Below are 16,196 nucleotides of genomic sequence, written 5' to 3' on the forward strand. Positions count from 1 at the left end.
AACTTCTGATCAATTTTCCTTATGAATATCAATGCAAAAATACTCAATATTATTCCTGCTAACCAAATCCAAGAACACATCAAAACAATCATCCATCATGATCAAGTAGGATTCATTTCAGTGATGAAGGGATGGTTTAATATACGGAAATCCACCAACTAATCCATTGTATATACAAACTCAAAGACAAAAACCACATGATCATCTCACAAATGCTGTGAAATCATATAACAAAATTCAACACCCATTCATGATAAAATTCTTGGAAAGATCAGGAATTCAATGCCTATACCTAAACATAGTAAAAGCAATATACAGCAAACCAATAGCCAACATCAAAGTAAATGGAGAGAATCTGCAAGCAATCCCACTAAATTCAGGGGCTAGACAAAGCTGCCCACTTTCTCTCTACCTATTCAATATAGTACTTGAAGTCCTAGCCAGGGCAATTAGACAATAAATGGAGGTCAAGTGGATACAAATTGAAAAGAAAAAGTCAAAATATCACTTTTTGCAGATGATATGATAGTATATATAAGTGACCCCAAAAATTCCACTAGAGAACTCCTAAACATGATAACAGATTCAGTGCAGTAGCTGGATATAAAACTAACTCAAACATATAAATGGCTTTTCTCTACACAAAGGATAAACGGACTGAGAAAGAAATTAGGGAAACAATTCCCTTCACAATAGTCACAAATAATATAAAATACCTTGGTGTGACTCTAACTAAGGAAGTGAAAGATCTGTATGATAAGCACATCAAGTCTCTGAAGAAAAAAATCAAAGAAGACCTCAGAAGATGGAAAGATCTCCCATGCTCATGGATTGGCAGGATTAATATAGTAAAAATGGCTATATTGCCAAAAGCAATCTACAGATTCAATGCAGTCCCCATCAAAATTCCAACTCGATTCTTCACTGAGTTAGAAAGGACAATTTGCAAATTCATCTGGAATAACAAAAAAGCTAGGGTAGCAAAAATTCTTCTCAATGATAAAAGAATCTCTGGTGGAATCACCATGCCTGACCTCAAACTGTACTACAGAGCAATTGTGATAAAAACGGCATGTACTGGTATAGAGACAGACAGGTAGACCAATGGAAGAGAATTGAAGACCCAGAAATGAACCCACACATCTATGGTCACTTGATCTTTAACAAGGGGGCTAAAACCATCAAGTGGAAAAAAGACAGTGTTTTCAACAAATAGTGCTGGCACAACTGGAGGTTATCATGTAGAAGAATGTGAATCAATTCATTCTTATCTCCTGTACTAAATTCAAGTCTATGCGGATCAAGAAACTCCACATAAAACCAGAGACATTGAAACTTATAGAGGAGAATGTGGGGAAAAGCCTCAAAGATATGGGCACAGGGGAAAAATTCCTGAATAAAATAGCAATGGCTCATACTGTAAGATCAAGAATTGTCGAATGGGACTTCATAAAATTGCAAAGGTTCTGTAAGGCCAAAGACACTGTCAATAAGAGAAAAAGGCCACCAACAGATTGGAAAAGAATCTTTACCAATCCTAAATCAGATAGGGGACTAATATCCAAAATATATAAAGAAGTCAAGCAGATGGACTCTAGAAACGCAAATAACCCCATTAAAAATGAGGCACAGAGCTAAACAAAGAATTCTCAATCAAGGAATATCGAATGGCTCAGAAGCACCTGAAAAAATGTCCAACATCCCTAATTGTCATGGAAATGCAAATCAAAACAACCCTGAGATTCCATCTCACACCAGTCTGAATGACTAAGATCAAAAATTCATGTGACAGCAGATGGTGTCGAGGATGTGGAGAAAGAGGAACACTCCTCCATTGTTAATGGGATTGCAAGCTTGTACAATCATTCTGGAAATCAGTCTGGTGGTTCCTCAGAAAATTGGCCATAGTACTATTGGAGGATCCAGCAAAACCTCTCCTGGGCATATATCCAGAAGAAGTTCCAAAGGGCAATAAGAACACATGACCCACTATGTTCATAGCAGCCTTATTTATAATAGCCAGAAGCTATGTACTGGAGCATATAAAGTTTGCAATACCAAAGGGCCTCTCTTCCCAGTGATGGCCAAATAGGCCATCTTCTGCTACATATGCAGCTAGAGATACGAGCTCTGGGGGTACTGGTTAGTTCATATTGTTGTACCATCCATAGGGTTGCAGACCCCTTCAGCTCCTTAGGTGCTTTCTCTAGCTTCTCCATTGGGGGCCCTGTGTTCCATCTTATAGATGACTGTGATAATACACTTCTGTACTTGCCAGGCACTGGCATAGCCTCACAAGAGACAGCTATAACAGGGTCCCTTCAGCAAAATCTTTCTGGCATATGCAGTAGTGTCTCAGTTTGGTGGCTGATTCTGGGATGGATCCCCGGGTGGGGTAGTCTCTGGATAGTCCATCCTTTCGTCTTAGCTCCAAACTTTGTCTCTGTAACTCCTTTCATGGGCATTTTGTTCCCTATTCTATGGAGGAATGAAGTATCCACCCATTGGTCTTCCCTCTTCTTGATTTTCTTGTGTTTTGCAAATTGTATCTTGGGTGTTCTATGTTTCTGGGCTAATATCCACTTATCAGTGTGTGCATATCTAATGGCTTCTTTTGTGATTGGGTTACCTCACCAAGGATGTTATCCTCCAGATACATCCATTTGTCCAAGAATTACATAAATCCATTGTTTTTAATAGCTGAGTAGTACTGCATTGTCTAAATGTACCACATTTTCTGTATCCATTCTTCTGTTGAGGGACATCTGGGTTCTTCCCAGCTTCTGGCTATGATAAATAAAGCTGCTATGAACATAGTGGAGCATGTGTTCTTATTACCAGTTGGAACTTCTTCTGGGTATATGCCCAGGAGAGGTATTGCTGGATCTTCCTGTAGTATTATGTCCAATTTTCTGAGTAACCTCCAGACTGACTTCCAGATTGGTTGTACAAGCTTGCAATCCCACCAACAATGGAGGATTGTTCTTTTTCTCCACATCCTCGACACCATCTGCTGTCACCTGAATTTTTGATCTAAGCCATTCTGACTGGTGTGAGGTGGAATCTCAGGGTTGTTTTGATTTGCATTTCCCTGATGATTAAGGATGCTGAACATTTTTAAGGAAGAAATGAAAATGGCTTTGTAATAGTAAGTCCTTAAGAGGCAAGCAATTGCTGGTATTTTATATAGACTAATCAGTATCCTATTAAATGAGTAATCAAATGGCATTTGCAATTACTAAAGCCACTTGGATCACACATAGAAATAAATCTACAGAAACATGCTTCTCTTAACATTCATACTTCTTTGGAACTTGTAAGAGTTGATTTTTATTTCTTCCCTTATAAAGCTCAGTTTTGGAGGAATTCCAGTACCAAGCAAACCTGGGACCTTTTTAAAGAAAAACTTCCATGGCTGTATAGAAAACCTTTATTACAATGGAGTGAACATAATTGACTTGGCTAAAAGACGGAAGCATCAGATTTACTCAGTGGTAAGTCTCTGTCTTTATTAACAGGTAGTTTGTGGACTTTGGCTAAGTCTTACTTCCAGTATGCTACCTTTTCACACTGTGTGTTACTTTTGCATTGACAATTTTTACCAGCCAGGGGTGGTTATGTAGTTCAGTTGGAAGAGTGCTGATATAGTATGTATCCCTGCTACAGCATAAGAACAGGTGTGCCAGTAAATTTTCTAACAGGCCTGACTAGAAACAATTTAAAGTCATAAGGCTATATTCTGCCTCATTATATGAGAGAATTCATCTCATCATGGCATAGAAGACATGGAAGTAGAAGTAGGAGTCTGGTTATACCATCTACATTTAAGAGGCACAGTGAACAGGATTTGTGCCCAGGCTACAGAAGTTCCAGGGCATCTGCCAGTGACCAACCTACAGTAAGCTAGACCTCCTTAAGGTTCTACAACCTTCCCAAACACTGATGACTCCCAGATACTAAGCATTCTCCTATGTGAGTCTTTGAAGAATATTTCATACTCAAACCACAATTCACACCATGCTGCACACCTGTAGTCCCAGCATGTGAGAAGTGAAAGCAGGCAGATAAGTATTTTAAGTCCTGCTCCATTACATAGCAATTCTGAGACAAGCCATTGCTACATTAGGCCATGCCTCAAAAATTAAAGCTGAAATAAAACAATTCTCATGGTCCTGCTGATTTTATAGTCCAATAGAACCAGGTAAGAAAGAAGAGCTGGAAATCATTTTATTGGTAAAGTCAAGCAAAAATATTCAGAGAATGATACTTTCTTTGAAATCTATTCAGACTAATATGGAAATTCTTTACAATTTCTAAGATATTCAATGAAAGTACAGGTCCTGTTGAATTCCATAGCTAGGACATTATATGTCTACTTACTGATTATATTAAGCAGGACCTTTTAAATACTACTGCAATGTTAGTGTCTCAGGGGTTCATTGTGGATCACTAATAATCATATTGGATTAAGGTTCTCTCTGATTCACTAACATCTATTTTCCCTAACACATATTGAGTTTTATAAGGAGTCGTTAAAAAGATTTTTCTTGAATTTTCCCACTTCCCTCCAATTTCTCCTACATCTGCCTGCATTCCCTTTCAAATTTACAGCCTCTTTTTTATTATTAAAGGCACACACACACACACACACACACACACACACACACACACGCACACACAAACCTACTGAGTCCATTTATTGTTACTCATATGCATATCTATGAAGGGGTTTGTTCCTGGAGAAAACCCTTAATATCCATTAGTTTCTTGTAGCTAATCTAAGGAGGTTTTCCCAGTTCACTATGCTATGTCAATTAGTGTTGACAGGCGTAGGATTCAATAATAATATAATACTAACCAATATAATTAAAGATTTGTATATTTCTTCTAGTTCTCGAGTTGTTTGGTGAGACCACATGTGGAGTTCTGTTTAGGGTAGAAGGGCCTATTTGCCATTTAATAGTATTTTCTTTCTTTGGTAGTAACTTTACTCTGAAGTGTACTATACCTGACAGTAATATTGACATATGAGCTCTCTTTTTGTTTTGATTTATTTTACTTTTTAAATTTTGTTTGTTGGTTGGTTAGTTTAGAGACTGAGTTTCTCTGTGGAGCTCTGGCTGTCCTGAAAAATCCTCTGTTGATCAGGCTGATCTTGAACTCAGAGATCTGCTTTCTCTGCCATCCAAGTGCTATGATTAAAGAGGTGTGCCCCCAGGGCCAGCACACTGCTTTCATTATTTGCATTCTATAGGGATTTTCCCATTGTTTTTCTTTTACATTGTTTGTATCACTGCTTTTTGTTGACATTGGTTGGGTTGTAAATTTTAGTATTAATTCTAAACATTATTTAGTATACTTGAGCCATTTATATTTAATGCAATTATTGGCATGTGGGAGTTTAAATATTTATTTATAGTTCTGCTGACTCTGTTGTTTTATAGATCTGCCTTCTGTTTATTCTGTGGTTTTAATTTTTCCCTTTAATTTATGAAATAATATGTGTTTTGAATGGATTTTAGAAATTCATTTTAGTTTGTCAGTGTATCTCTCTAAAGCTTTTGTCTCTGCTTTCTCATGTGCATATATATATATATATTCTGTTAGTGATATCTTTGGTCTTTTATCCGTGTAACTGAAATATAGAAAGGTTACATCTTTATAAATCTACCCATCCTTCTCTTATGAATATTTTATTGTGTTAAATACCATTCTCTTTCTTTGTATTTAGAACCTTATCAGCTGGATTTGCTTTAACTTCCCCAAATATTTTAGAATATTAGAGAGAAAAAGATTTTGTATTAATTTGTTTTTTATAGTATAGTTTAATATTTGTAAAGAAAGGCAAGAGAGTACAATACTAGGCATAAGGCAGGATGGAAAATAAGCAAAGTAACACCTGACTCATAAAAGGGCATATTATATTCCCCACCCAGGTTTCAACTCTGCCCATAGTTTTCTTTGATTGGCTTTTCCATGCTGTGGGTGTGAGAATTCAGCTTTTTGTCTATTTAGGTAACTCTTTTCCCTGTGGTCTCAGGGACAAATGAATTGTATCAGATTGATTTTTTTTTCCCCCTGTGGGTGCTATGTTATATCAAAGTCTGTCTTTGATGCTAGAAGTTGAGTGTAATATGGCATGGTTGGGCTTTTTTGGCACTTCCTGTTTGGGTTTTTCTAAGTTCCTTAAATGTATATTTTATTGTATTTCAACAGCGCGTGCGCACACACACACACACACACACACACACACACACACATATACATAAATCTTTTATTTATGTGTATACAGAGGTGAGGAGGTACATGCTTGTAGGCGATCATATATATCAAATATCAAAAGACAGAAAGCCATCGCGATTGGCAGTTGTAAGATCTGTCAAAACTGATATGGGTGTTTGGAACTAGGCTTTGTTGTCTCTACAAAAGCCATATACACCCAAGCACTGAGCCATTTCTGCAGCTTCTATATGGCTACTTTTATAGCTAGTGTCATTCTTTTTTTTTTTCTGAAAAATACTACCTTTTTATTATAGCTTGTCAAGCTACTTTAGTTTGTTTATATATTGTTTTAACTAAACAACTACAATTAGTGTATATTTGGCATATTATATTCAGTTGGTGGTATACATTTATCAATGCTCTGTTCTATTCTTCTTATTGCTTTTACATGTGTCTCTTAGTTTTTAAATTCTCTCTATCTCTCTCTGTGTTATATATATATATATATATGAACATTCACATTTGTCTATGCAGTAAGGCCAGAAAAGAATGTGTGTGCTCTATCGTGTCCAGTATTTTTGCCTTGAGACAAGGATTCTCACTGAACTTAATGCTGATTGGCAGGTAGCAAGTCCCAATAATCTTCTGGTTTCCATGTCAAGCAGCACTGGGGTTATAGGCACGTAGTTACACCCATCTTTTTATGTGGATATTGGAAGCTCAACTCACTGTATTTTGGGTTTCTAAAATTTTTATCTGATTTTTTTATCTTTCATGTTCTTATTAAGACTTTGTGTTTGTTACTAAGACATTCTATTTTCGTACTCATCTGTTATATTTGATTCTTTTGTGACAGTTTGTGATATGTTTATAAAAACATAAAGAGAGAGGGTATATGTTTTGGTGGATGTGTGGTGAGGTATGGGGGACGGGGTGCCTCAGTAGGCCCATGATAAGTCATCCCTTTCTAGCATTGACTTTGGGGATGTGTGTCTCTAGGGAACCTAGAAAAGTGAATGTGTCTCATGGCTGTGGATCAAGATGTGATCACTCAGCTGTTCTTTCACTCTGACATCTATCCATACTGAATCTGAGACAAGGAGAATTTAGCTATGCCTTATTTACACATATCTGTGTGCTCTAAGGCTTTATCCACAAAGAGAAGGTCTATACATACCATTCTAGATAATACCATTTGTTAGAATTTGAAAAGAAAGAGCAGTGTCTTAGAAAAAAACTAAGACCAAATTATCCATTCAGAATAAGCTTAATTAGGTAAAGAAGCCTCGCTCTTTAAACAGCTATGATCAGGCCTGAAGAGGGAGAGAATTAGAGATAACCCTTACACATGTAACATGGGGGTCAGCACATGTAACATGGGGAGGGCATTATGAAGAGAGGGACTTCTTGAATTGTGAGGTGGGCAGCCACTTTGTGTAGGTGAAGGCATGAAGGAAGAAAGCCTTTAAGTCACCCTAAAAAGAGTTCAGACTCTTTTAGGTTTTCACAGTAGTTCATGTGCATGCATGTATGTATGCCTGTGTGTATATTCTCATGTGCGTGTGCGTGTGTGTGTGTGTGACTGTGTGTATGTTGAGTTGTATTCTGTGTACTTCTGATTAAATAATCTAGCCCAGCCTTGTGATCTAGCTTGTAGACCTGCAGTCATAGTTCATTGTTGCTTTTTTTCCTGGTCTGCTGGGTGAGGGATGAAGCTAGGCCTCCTTTTTCAGGCCTGCCAACTGTCATATCAGGCTCCAATCAGTTCTTGTCCTAATGAACAGATATCTAGTAATAAAGCAGCTAAAGAAACATGGCTAGTGATAATTAATGATGAGATATGTTTAATTCAGTCATTAAATAAGCAGAATAACTGAAAATGAGATGTGATAGAATGAGGAAAGGCAATGCGGATTTCTGGAAGTCAGTAAACTCTACATAATTTCCTTTATAGGTGAATCCTCAATCAAAATGCTAACAAGTTTGTAACAATCTTTATACTAACTACAGGTTGTCTACAATTTATGGATTGGTGTATGTAAATTACAAATTATGACTCAAGGCTCAAGGGAATCCTGTCCTTTCTCTCCCTTACAGAGCACAAGCCTTTCTTGTAAGCTTCAAAATAGGCTGTATTCAGGTTGCATCCCCCTTGCAATCTGTCATCTCTTTCTTATGGGACCTTCGCATTCCCAGGAGATTTATCAGCTGTTCCATGGGAATAATTCAATTTAGTCTTTGTAGCTCAATTTGACTACAGGAGAATTTTCCACATTTTAGAATGCAGTAAAACTAATAGCTTAAAGTAGACATAAAAACATACCCAGTTATTCTTCCTCACATACACTACCCTGTGTTAATACAGTTCCATATAATAAACAATCAGAAATAAAATGGCCGTTGAAATGTGTGTGTGGAAGCTGTAATGTGGATTATTTGCACATAATATAAGAAGCAGCCCTGATAGCTTCCTGAGCATCATTAATTTAAATCCTGTGTGCTATAAAGAATGATATCTTCTGAGACTTTTCTTTGTGAGTGTACATATTTTCCTTTGACATAAGGAGAGAGAAATGATTATTTGGTCATTGGCTAAAGACCTACTCTCTTCGTGTAGGTGATTCAAAAGATTTTTTTTTAATGAATATGAGAGCTCAGATGTATAAGTATTGAAAAGTCAATAAACTGCATGATTTTCAAACATAGGGACTTCAGTCTCATCTCCAGAACCAACAAAAGGAAAACAACAGGTAAGTAAACAACAACTAAAAACAAAAACAGCTATAAACAAAACAGCCCAAAATCAGTGGCATGAGCCTGTTATCCCTAGTGCTCACTAACTAACTAGTCTAGACTGGTTTGTTGGTTTCAAGAAATTGAGTCTCTCTCTCTCTCTGTCTCTCTCTGTCTCTCTCTTTCTCTGTCTCTCTCTTTTTCTCTCTCTCAGAAGAGCTGGAACTCCCTGAGGAATGACACTGTGTTTTGGCCTACAAATGTGTGTATACACATTATCATGCAGTTGCATACATAACAGGTTGGCTTTCTTCCAACAAAGAGGATAAAATGACAAGTATCTCAAACAAGCCTTCAAGTTATAGAATTTGCCATGAAGCCCATTGACCCAGTCAAGTTATGTATATGTGGCTCTCCCCAGATAGGTGAAGTCAAGGCATTTTATGAACAGAGGCCAACAGTAAGCACATACCAGGGCCATCTCATCTATATGGCTATCATTGCAGAAGAATCACAGCACAGTGTACTTTTCATTTATTCTAGATGAGGTCTGTTGATCTCCTCAATGAAAGGTCCCAAAAATAAGTCTTTTGACACTTTGGTGGGAAGTATAGAGGTTCCATGAAAGGCTCCATTATACAGCCTTGGGCATGGACCACACACTGTTGTCCTCTACTTATAAGGGAGAAGTACAGTAGCTCCTTTCAAGTGTCGATGTACATGTGAAATTCATTAACATGGATTAACAATTCATAGTTAACAGTGTTTACCTTGAGTACCCTGCATCCTAAGCCTTTGAGTAAAACATCTAGGAACCTCCTCAGATGAAGTTGCATATGAGTCCACACTAACCTGCTATATTACAAAGTATAGGAATAGGGTCACATATACCATCTATGTATTAATTGTATATAAATTGTAGTTTGTCCCTAAAGTGTATGACTTGCTATATGACTTGAAATAGCTGTGTTATTACAATTTTATCTATCTCTTTTAACTTGGAGAAATTTAATGATCAGTCCAATCTTTATTTGACTGAATGATTAACTTTTTAGAAACATGACTTTTGGGAATAAGAACATATAGGGTATTTTCTTGTGTAATTGAGTGATCTAGACATATAAATGAGAGGCAGTAGGCACTTGTGAAGTGTGTCATTATTTGTCTGTGCCTGTGTTGGGATGAAACTTAATAATATGTAGTTATTTATTTCTGGTATCTCTGCTGCCAAGAGAAACTAACAGTAAGAGATAAATGTACAAATGTATGAAAACTTGAAGGAATTTGCATGTGTTTGCACAAAGAGACAGTCACAGACACCCAGTCTCACACACAGACAGTCGGCAGACAGACAGACAGACAGACAGACACACACACACACACACACGGCACATATATCCTAGGGACAATATCCATTTTCTTATTACCTTGACATTCATCAAAGTTGCTCAGAAACAAATTCCTTCTGCCCAATGAAATTATAATCTCTTCCGTTTGTACAGAGGTTCCTGTTTCAGCTCCGTGAGTGTGAGCTGTGATAAATGATATGTTCCCTTGATGATGGCTATTTTTCTCTGCCATTTAATCAGTCTGACACTCATACTGCCTGCCTCTCCGCTGTGTGCTCCTTGAACTTGTGAAAAATGATTTCTAAGTTGTTCATTTCCTGAACCTCACCTCCCTCCTTTCATGGATAAATTGAGATGAAATAGTTCAAGGTCAGAAGAATAATGTGGATGGATGTTGAATAATAGTACAATAAGTGATCAACGTGATCGTTCATTATCTTAATTCATTTGGTCAGCTGAAATGAAATTCTATAAATCAGGAGGCCTATAAAAACTATAATTTATTTCTGACAGTTTTGTAGGATGAGAGATGGGATCTCAGAGACCATCATGCTGAGTGCTGAGATGACCAACTTCTAGAATAACTATATTCTACTTCTAACTAGGTCTTCATAGGATCAAGAATCTAATCAGGATCTAGGCACTTCCTAAAAGCCCTTCCTCTTAAAACCATCAGTTTAGTGTTACTTATAATCAGAATCTGGATGCTGGATATATATATATATATATCCCTGAGGATGGCATGGTCCTGCCTATCACTAACCTATTATCATCTGTGTTCCATTCTCTCCCAAAGAGGGTTGTAATAATTTGTCAACACTCTATGAGATCTCTTCCTAGGAGACTGATTCCTCCTCTGACTGTAGCCACATGTCTGTATTTTCCTTATTCTAGCATGAAAGTCTTGTTTTAAGGCTAACAATTTATTTAAAATGTTTTTAATAATGTCAAGATTTTCATTAAAAGTTTAAAATGTGTTTAAATATTACTTAAACATTACATTAGTTCATCTTTATTTTATTAAAGGTCAACTGCCTGAAGTTTCTGTTGTTTAGGTTTCTATAACAAAAAGAAAAGTTGAAAGAACTACTATGATTTAAATAATTTTGTGAAATTTAAACAGTTGAATGAAAATGAAAATTATTGGGTCACAGTTTGTTTTTGTTGTTTGTTTTGTCATGGTGTTTTGAAACAAAATCTTGCTATGTAGCCCAAACTGGACTGAAATATTCAGTCTTAGTTTTTTTCTCTTCTTTCTTTCTTTTCTTTTCTTTCTTTCTTTCTTTCTTTCTTTCTTTCTTTCTTTCTTTCTTTCTTTCTTTGTGTGGGTATTTGAGACAGGGTTTCTCTGTGTAGCCCTGGCTGTCCTGGAACTCACTCTGTAGACCAGGCTGACCTTGAACTCAGAAATCTGCCTGCCTCTGCCTCCTAAGTGCTGGGATAAAAGGCATGCGCCACCACGCCTGGGCAGCCTCAGTTTCCTAAGGCTGGTATTAAATAAACATGGATTAAAATTTTTACAAACTGATATTGGTGTTAAGTCTGCATTAAGTTCCATGCCCAACCCATGGAGTATATAAAAACCTGCACAGTTTGCCATATTTATAGGGTGCTATCTGCTCATTTGATTAAGGGGGTAGAGATGGAGGCAAAGGGATGAGGAGTTCAGAGACCATTCACTACATAGTGAGTAAGGCCACAACCTGGGCTTTATAATTGCCTGTTGAAAAAGAAAGAGAAAAAGGAAAAAGAAGGAAGAAGAAGAACAGAGAAATTACAAAAATAAATGAAAAGAAAAAAAAGAAAGAGTAGACAATGGAGTTGGAAACAGCTTAGATTTTTACACATTCTCTCCTAGAGAGCTGAGCACATTACATTCCTCCTTCATTCCTACCCCTGCAGCAATAGCAGACGTGGCAATTTCATTTGAAGACATGGGTTTCAGAGAGCTAGCTTATAGTGGAGGAGTGACTGGCACCAGAGAGCCAGGAGAGAGAGAGAGAGAGAGAGAGAGAGAGAGAGAGAGAGAGAGAGAGGAGCTGACGATGGACCTGGGCACAGATTGGTGCATCTGTCCCTGACACATCTCAGTGAGGTGAGATGAGAGAACACATTACCGTCTATGCTTTGGATGAAAGGATAGTTCATAGTCAGGGCTGTAGGAGACTGCCATTCACAGCTTCTTTACTCTCTCCTGGAAAGCCTGATACCATCAGTGTAATTCATCTTTATTACACAGCAGTTTTTCCTGACATCCTTAATTACTTTCACATACAAACTCAGGAATAAAGAAACATTCACTAAGAACGTGCCCCAATACAAAGCTGGGAAAATTTACAAATAATAACATTCAGCTGGGTATTAAAGACCAATGAGGCATTCCAAAATTAGCCTCTGTTGTTACCTAAATCTCCCTGGGCAGATTTTGAGAGGGAAGAACAAGGAGCAGAATGTTTGCCTCTGAAAAGATTAAGGAAGGTGGTAAGGAAAATTGTCTAGCCCACCTCATTTCTCTCACATGCCTCCATCTTCTGATGTGTAGTTGCCAGGCCCATGTTCCTGACTGAAGCTGAAGGCTGAGAATCCTGTCTGAGAACTAAGTGTTTCCCAATAAATACATCTCACTTTCCCCCTTAACTCTGGTATTACTCTTATATGAGTTGAAATTTGTAGTCTGGGCTTTAAGGCTGCCGTGATTCCCAGACAATTCCAGGCAGAGCGAAAGGTCTTCTAAGCATGTACAAATCCAAGACGGGAACAGAAGCAAGATTTTTAGGACTGATGAGATGCTTGGTGGCTATAGAGACCCACTGCAAAGGCTGATCTCCTGACTTGGATCCGTGGGATCCACACAGTGGAACAACAGAACTGACACCTATGTGCTTACTCTGACATCCCTCCACATGTGTGCTCCCCACGGCAAATAAATAAACGTTTGATGATACTAAAAACATAGAAAGCCATTAGAAAAAAGAGCAATTTGACTACTAGGATAAAGGATAGTATACAGAGAATGAAGTTTCAGGACTGGTGTAGCCCCTGTTGCCTGTTCTCTAGACTCAAGTTCTGACCTCCCCAAGAGCAGGTAGTTAGCAAGAAAACATGCAGTAGATAAATGACAAAGTGCTTCTCTATAGAATATATGACCCACAGGCTTTCTGAGGAATCTGACCCCAGTAGACAGTAAAAAGCTGGGGCTAGGAGATAGTTCAGTTTGTGAATACTTGACTTGTAAGAACCTGAGTTTGATATCCAAAGACACAGGTCAGTGGGACATACACATGTAACCTCAGTATGCCTACAATAGGTTGGGAGGCTGAGAAAAGAGAAGCACCCAGAAGTTTGTGGGCCAACTAACATGGAGTATACACCAGAACAGAAATAATAAGAGAGACTCTACCCAACCTCATACAAGGTAGGGGAGGATTAACTATATAAATTTGTTCTTAGACCACCATATACGTTCTGTATCAACTGTGGGCCACGTACTCACATACACACATGCATATCAAACATATAAAACTACACAGCATAATTATGAGTGGTAAGCGTAAAATCAGGATATAGAGGCATGTTCCTGCAACCTGAGCACTGAGCGGGGAATGGCCACCTGACATATGGAGCTTGCTATCCAGCAGATTAGAATCTTTCTCACCAAACCAGGCAGAAGTCAACTGAGGAATGTTATCATAGGTTGACTTCTGGTGTCTTCATATATATGTGAATGCATGTGAATGTCTGTGCACTCATCTTCACATATGTCCATGCACAGAGATACAAACCCAGACAGACAAGCAGACAGACAGACGGAAACACACACACACACACACACACACACACACACACACACACACACACACACACACACAATATAAAAAGGAAGTAAAGTGGTTTACTATATGTGCAGAACCGCTGGGCTTCCCACTGAGTAATAATGAGGAAGAGAAAGAACTTCTCTTATTACCTAAAGTGTTCTCTGGAATGCAAACATATCAAGTCAATATTTACCCAGCTGACAAAAAAAAAAAAAATTGGATATTGAACTACATTGTGCATAGTTCCAGAAAGAAGGGTGACTTTGGCACTGATACTCAAACATCAATAAGTATTATGTCCTAATCACTTTTACTTGAAAATATTTCTTTAAAATCATGGGATTTGGCTGTGTACTACTGAACTATTGGAAACTCACAGACTCCAGGAGAAAAGAAAGCACAGTGTTATCCAGCCATATATCTGCTGATGAGCTCACTAGACGAAGGGATAACTCCAAGCACATGGCCACATACATGGCCTCAGTTAAGCTCTAGGAGACAAAAAACTGAGACAAAAAGTCATGAATATAGGTAAGTATAATAGTAGGCAATGGTATGTGGCAAATAAGAGGAGGAGAGTGACAAGAATGTCTTCTATGTGTATATAAGCCCAGATGTCTAACAGAAAGAAGTATGAAGACAAAGGGAGGCATGTCTATATACATGATTTCACGTTGCCTGGACACAGTCTTAGAAAACATAACACAAATCACCAATATTGAAGAAACAAATTCTCAAATACAGGCCTAGGGTCATATGATCATGGATACATGGGATTTTCTAACTTTGTCACTACAAATATGTGATTAAGCAATGAAGTAACCACAGTTGCTCCCATTTATGAGCCCCCATAAGTTAGCACATTAGGAGAACTGCTTGGGTAAAATGCCCATACCTTTTGTAGGTGTGCTTGTTTTTAAAAAGACCCAAAATGGCTTACCTATCCACATGATTTTTGAGTTTCTGATTCTCGTGACAATCTCCTCAGATTTCAGCTAATGATTTTTCTCCATGGTTTTCCTTCTTCCTCCCCTAGCATGTTATTCCTGGACAGTTCCTTCCAGGTCTTCTCTAGAAGCACACAGCAGCTCCCTGCTTCCTGTATGTCAGCTCAGGGGATTGCATTTTCCATCCTTCTCATGCTCATTTCTCTTTCAATTTTCCCCTGGCAATGTAACACATTTTAAAATTTGCTCTTGTCCCCTAAGGAATGAAGCTTGTTAAAATGTTTTCATTTTTATAAGCTTTATAATAATAGAATCTAGTAGCTAAATAAATACCATTAAAATAATAATAGTTTAATCTTTAAAGGTAACTAACTGATTGGGACTATGGAGCTGGCTCAGAGGCAAAGTGCTTGCTGTACTAGCCTGGAGAACAAATTCAAATCCCTAGAACCCAGCCATATAAATCTGAATGGGTGAGCATCCATGTGTAGTCCCAGTGTTCCTTAAAAGAGGTTTGTGGTAGCTAACCTTGTGAACACAGTGGTGATCAGTAAAAGAAACTCTCCTCTAACTTCAATAAGCACAACAATGTGTACATACCAATACTTAGAAAACATATGTATGTATATATATACATATATAGGTATGTTTATACACACATATATATGTATATATATATATGCATTATATATACATATAACCCATACACACACACAAAGATGTAAAAAAAAAAGTAACAAATTGCTTGATCCAACTTAGAAGTAAAATTGGGATAAAAAACATGGCTGAATGAACTAATACTGGTCTCCATAAGCCACATTTAATGTTGGTGCCAAAGGTCTCATACCGTGATACATTTTGGAAGTTGGACATCCTTTAAAACATCATTTATTTAGGTGACATGTTCCATACCAAGAATACTTATATATACACAGTATGTCTGTACAGGACAAGGAACCACTTTGTGTTTTATGCTCTGATCTTCTTTAATCTTAGCAATCATCCTGGTGGATGAAGGATCAGAAAGCCCCAGAAGACACCTCTAATTTCCTAGGCAGGTCTTACAAATAGTCCTAATAGACTCCAAACTTCAAAAAGGGAGAAAGCAGGGATCTTTGTCAGAACTTAAA

At 37.7% G+C, this 16,196-nt stretch overlaps 1 protein-coding gene across 15 annotated transcripts in view; it reads left to right on the plus strand.

Annotated features, from left to right (window-relative positions):
- Window positions 1–16,196, plus strand: part of Cntnap5c (contactin associated protein-like 5C) — a 648,880-nt gene that overhangs the window by 283,148 nt on the left and 349,536 nt on the right. For 12 of the 15 annotated variants that reach the window (XR_385354.3, XR_385355.3, XR_385356.3 and 9 more), the window contains one exon: window positions 3,351–3,494. The exons of 1 other annotated variant lie outside the window; for it this stretch is intronic. Coding sequence is in view for 10 of the 14 variants with exons in the window: in XM_006524747.3 (XP_006524810.1) it covers window positions 3,351–3,494 (144 nt within the window). In the remaining 4 variants the exon portion in view is untranslated. The remainder of the gene's footprint in view (window positions 1–3,350; window positions 3,495–16,196) is intronic. 2 more of the 15 variants (NM_001081653.2, XM_006524746.4) reach the window with 2 other exon arrangements.

The sequence above is a fragment of the Mus musculus genome, chromosome 17, assembly GCF_000001635.26.
Source record: "Mus musculus strain C57BL/6J chromosome 17, GRCm38.p6 C57BL/6J".
Classification (NCBI taxonomy): Eukaryota; Metazoa; Chordata; class Mammalia; order Rodentia; family Muridae; genus Mus; species Mus musculus.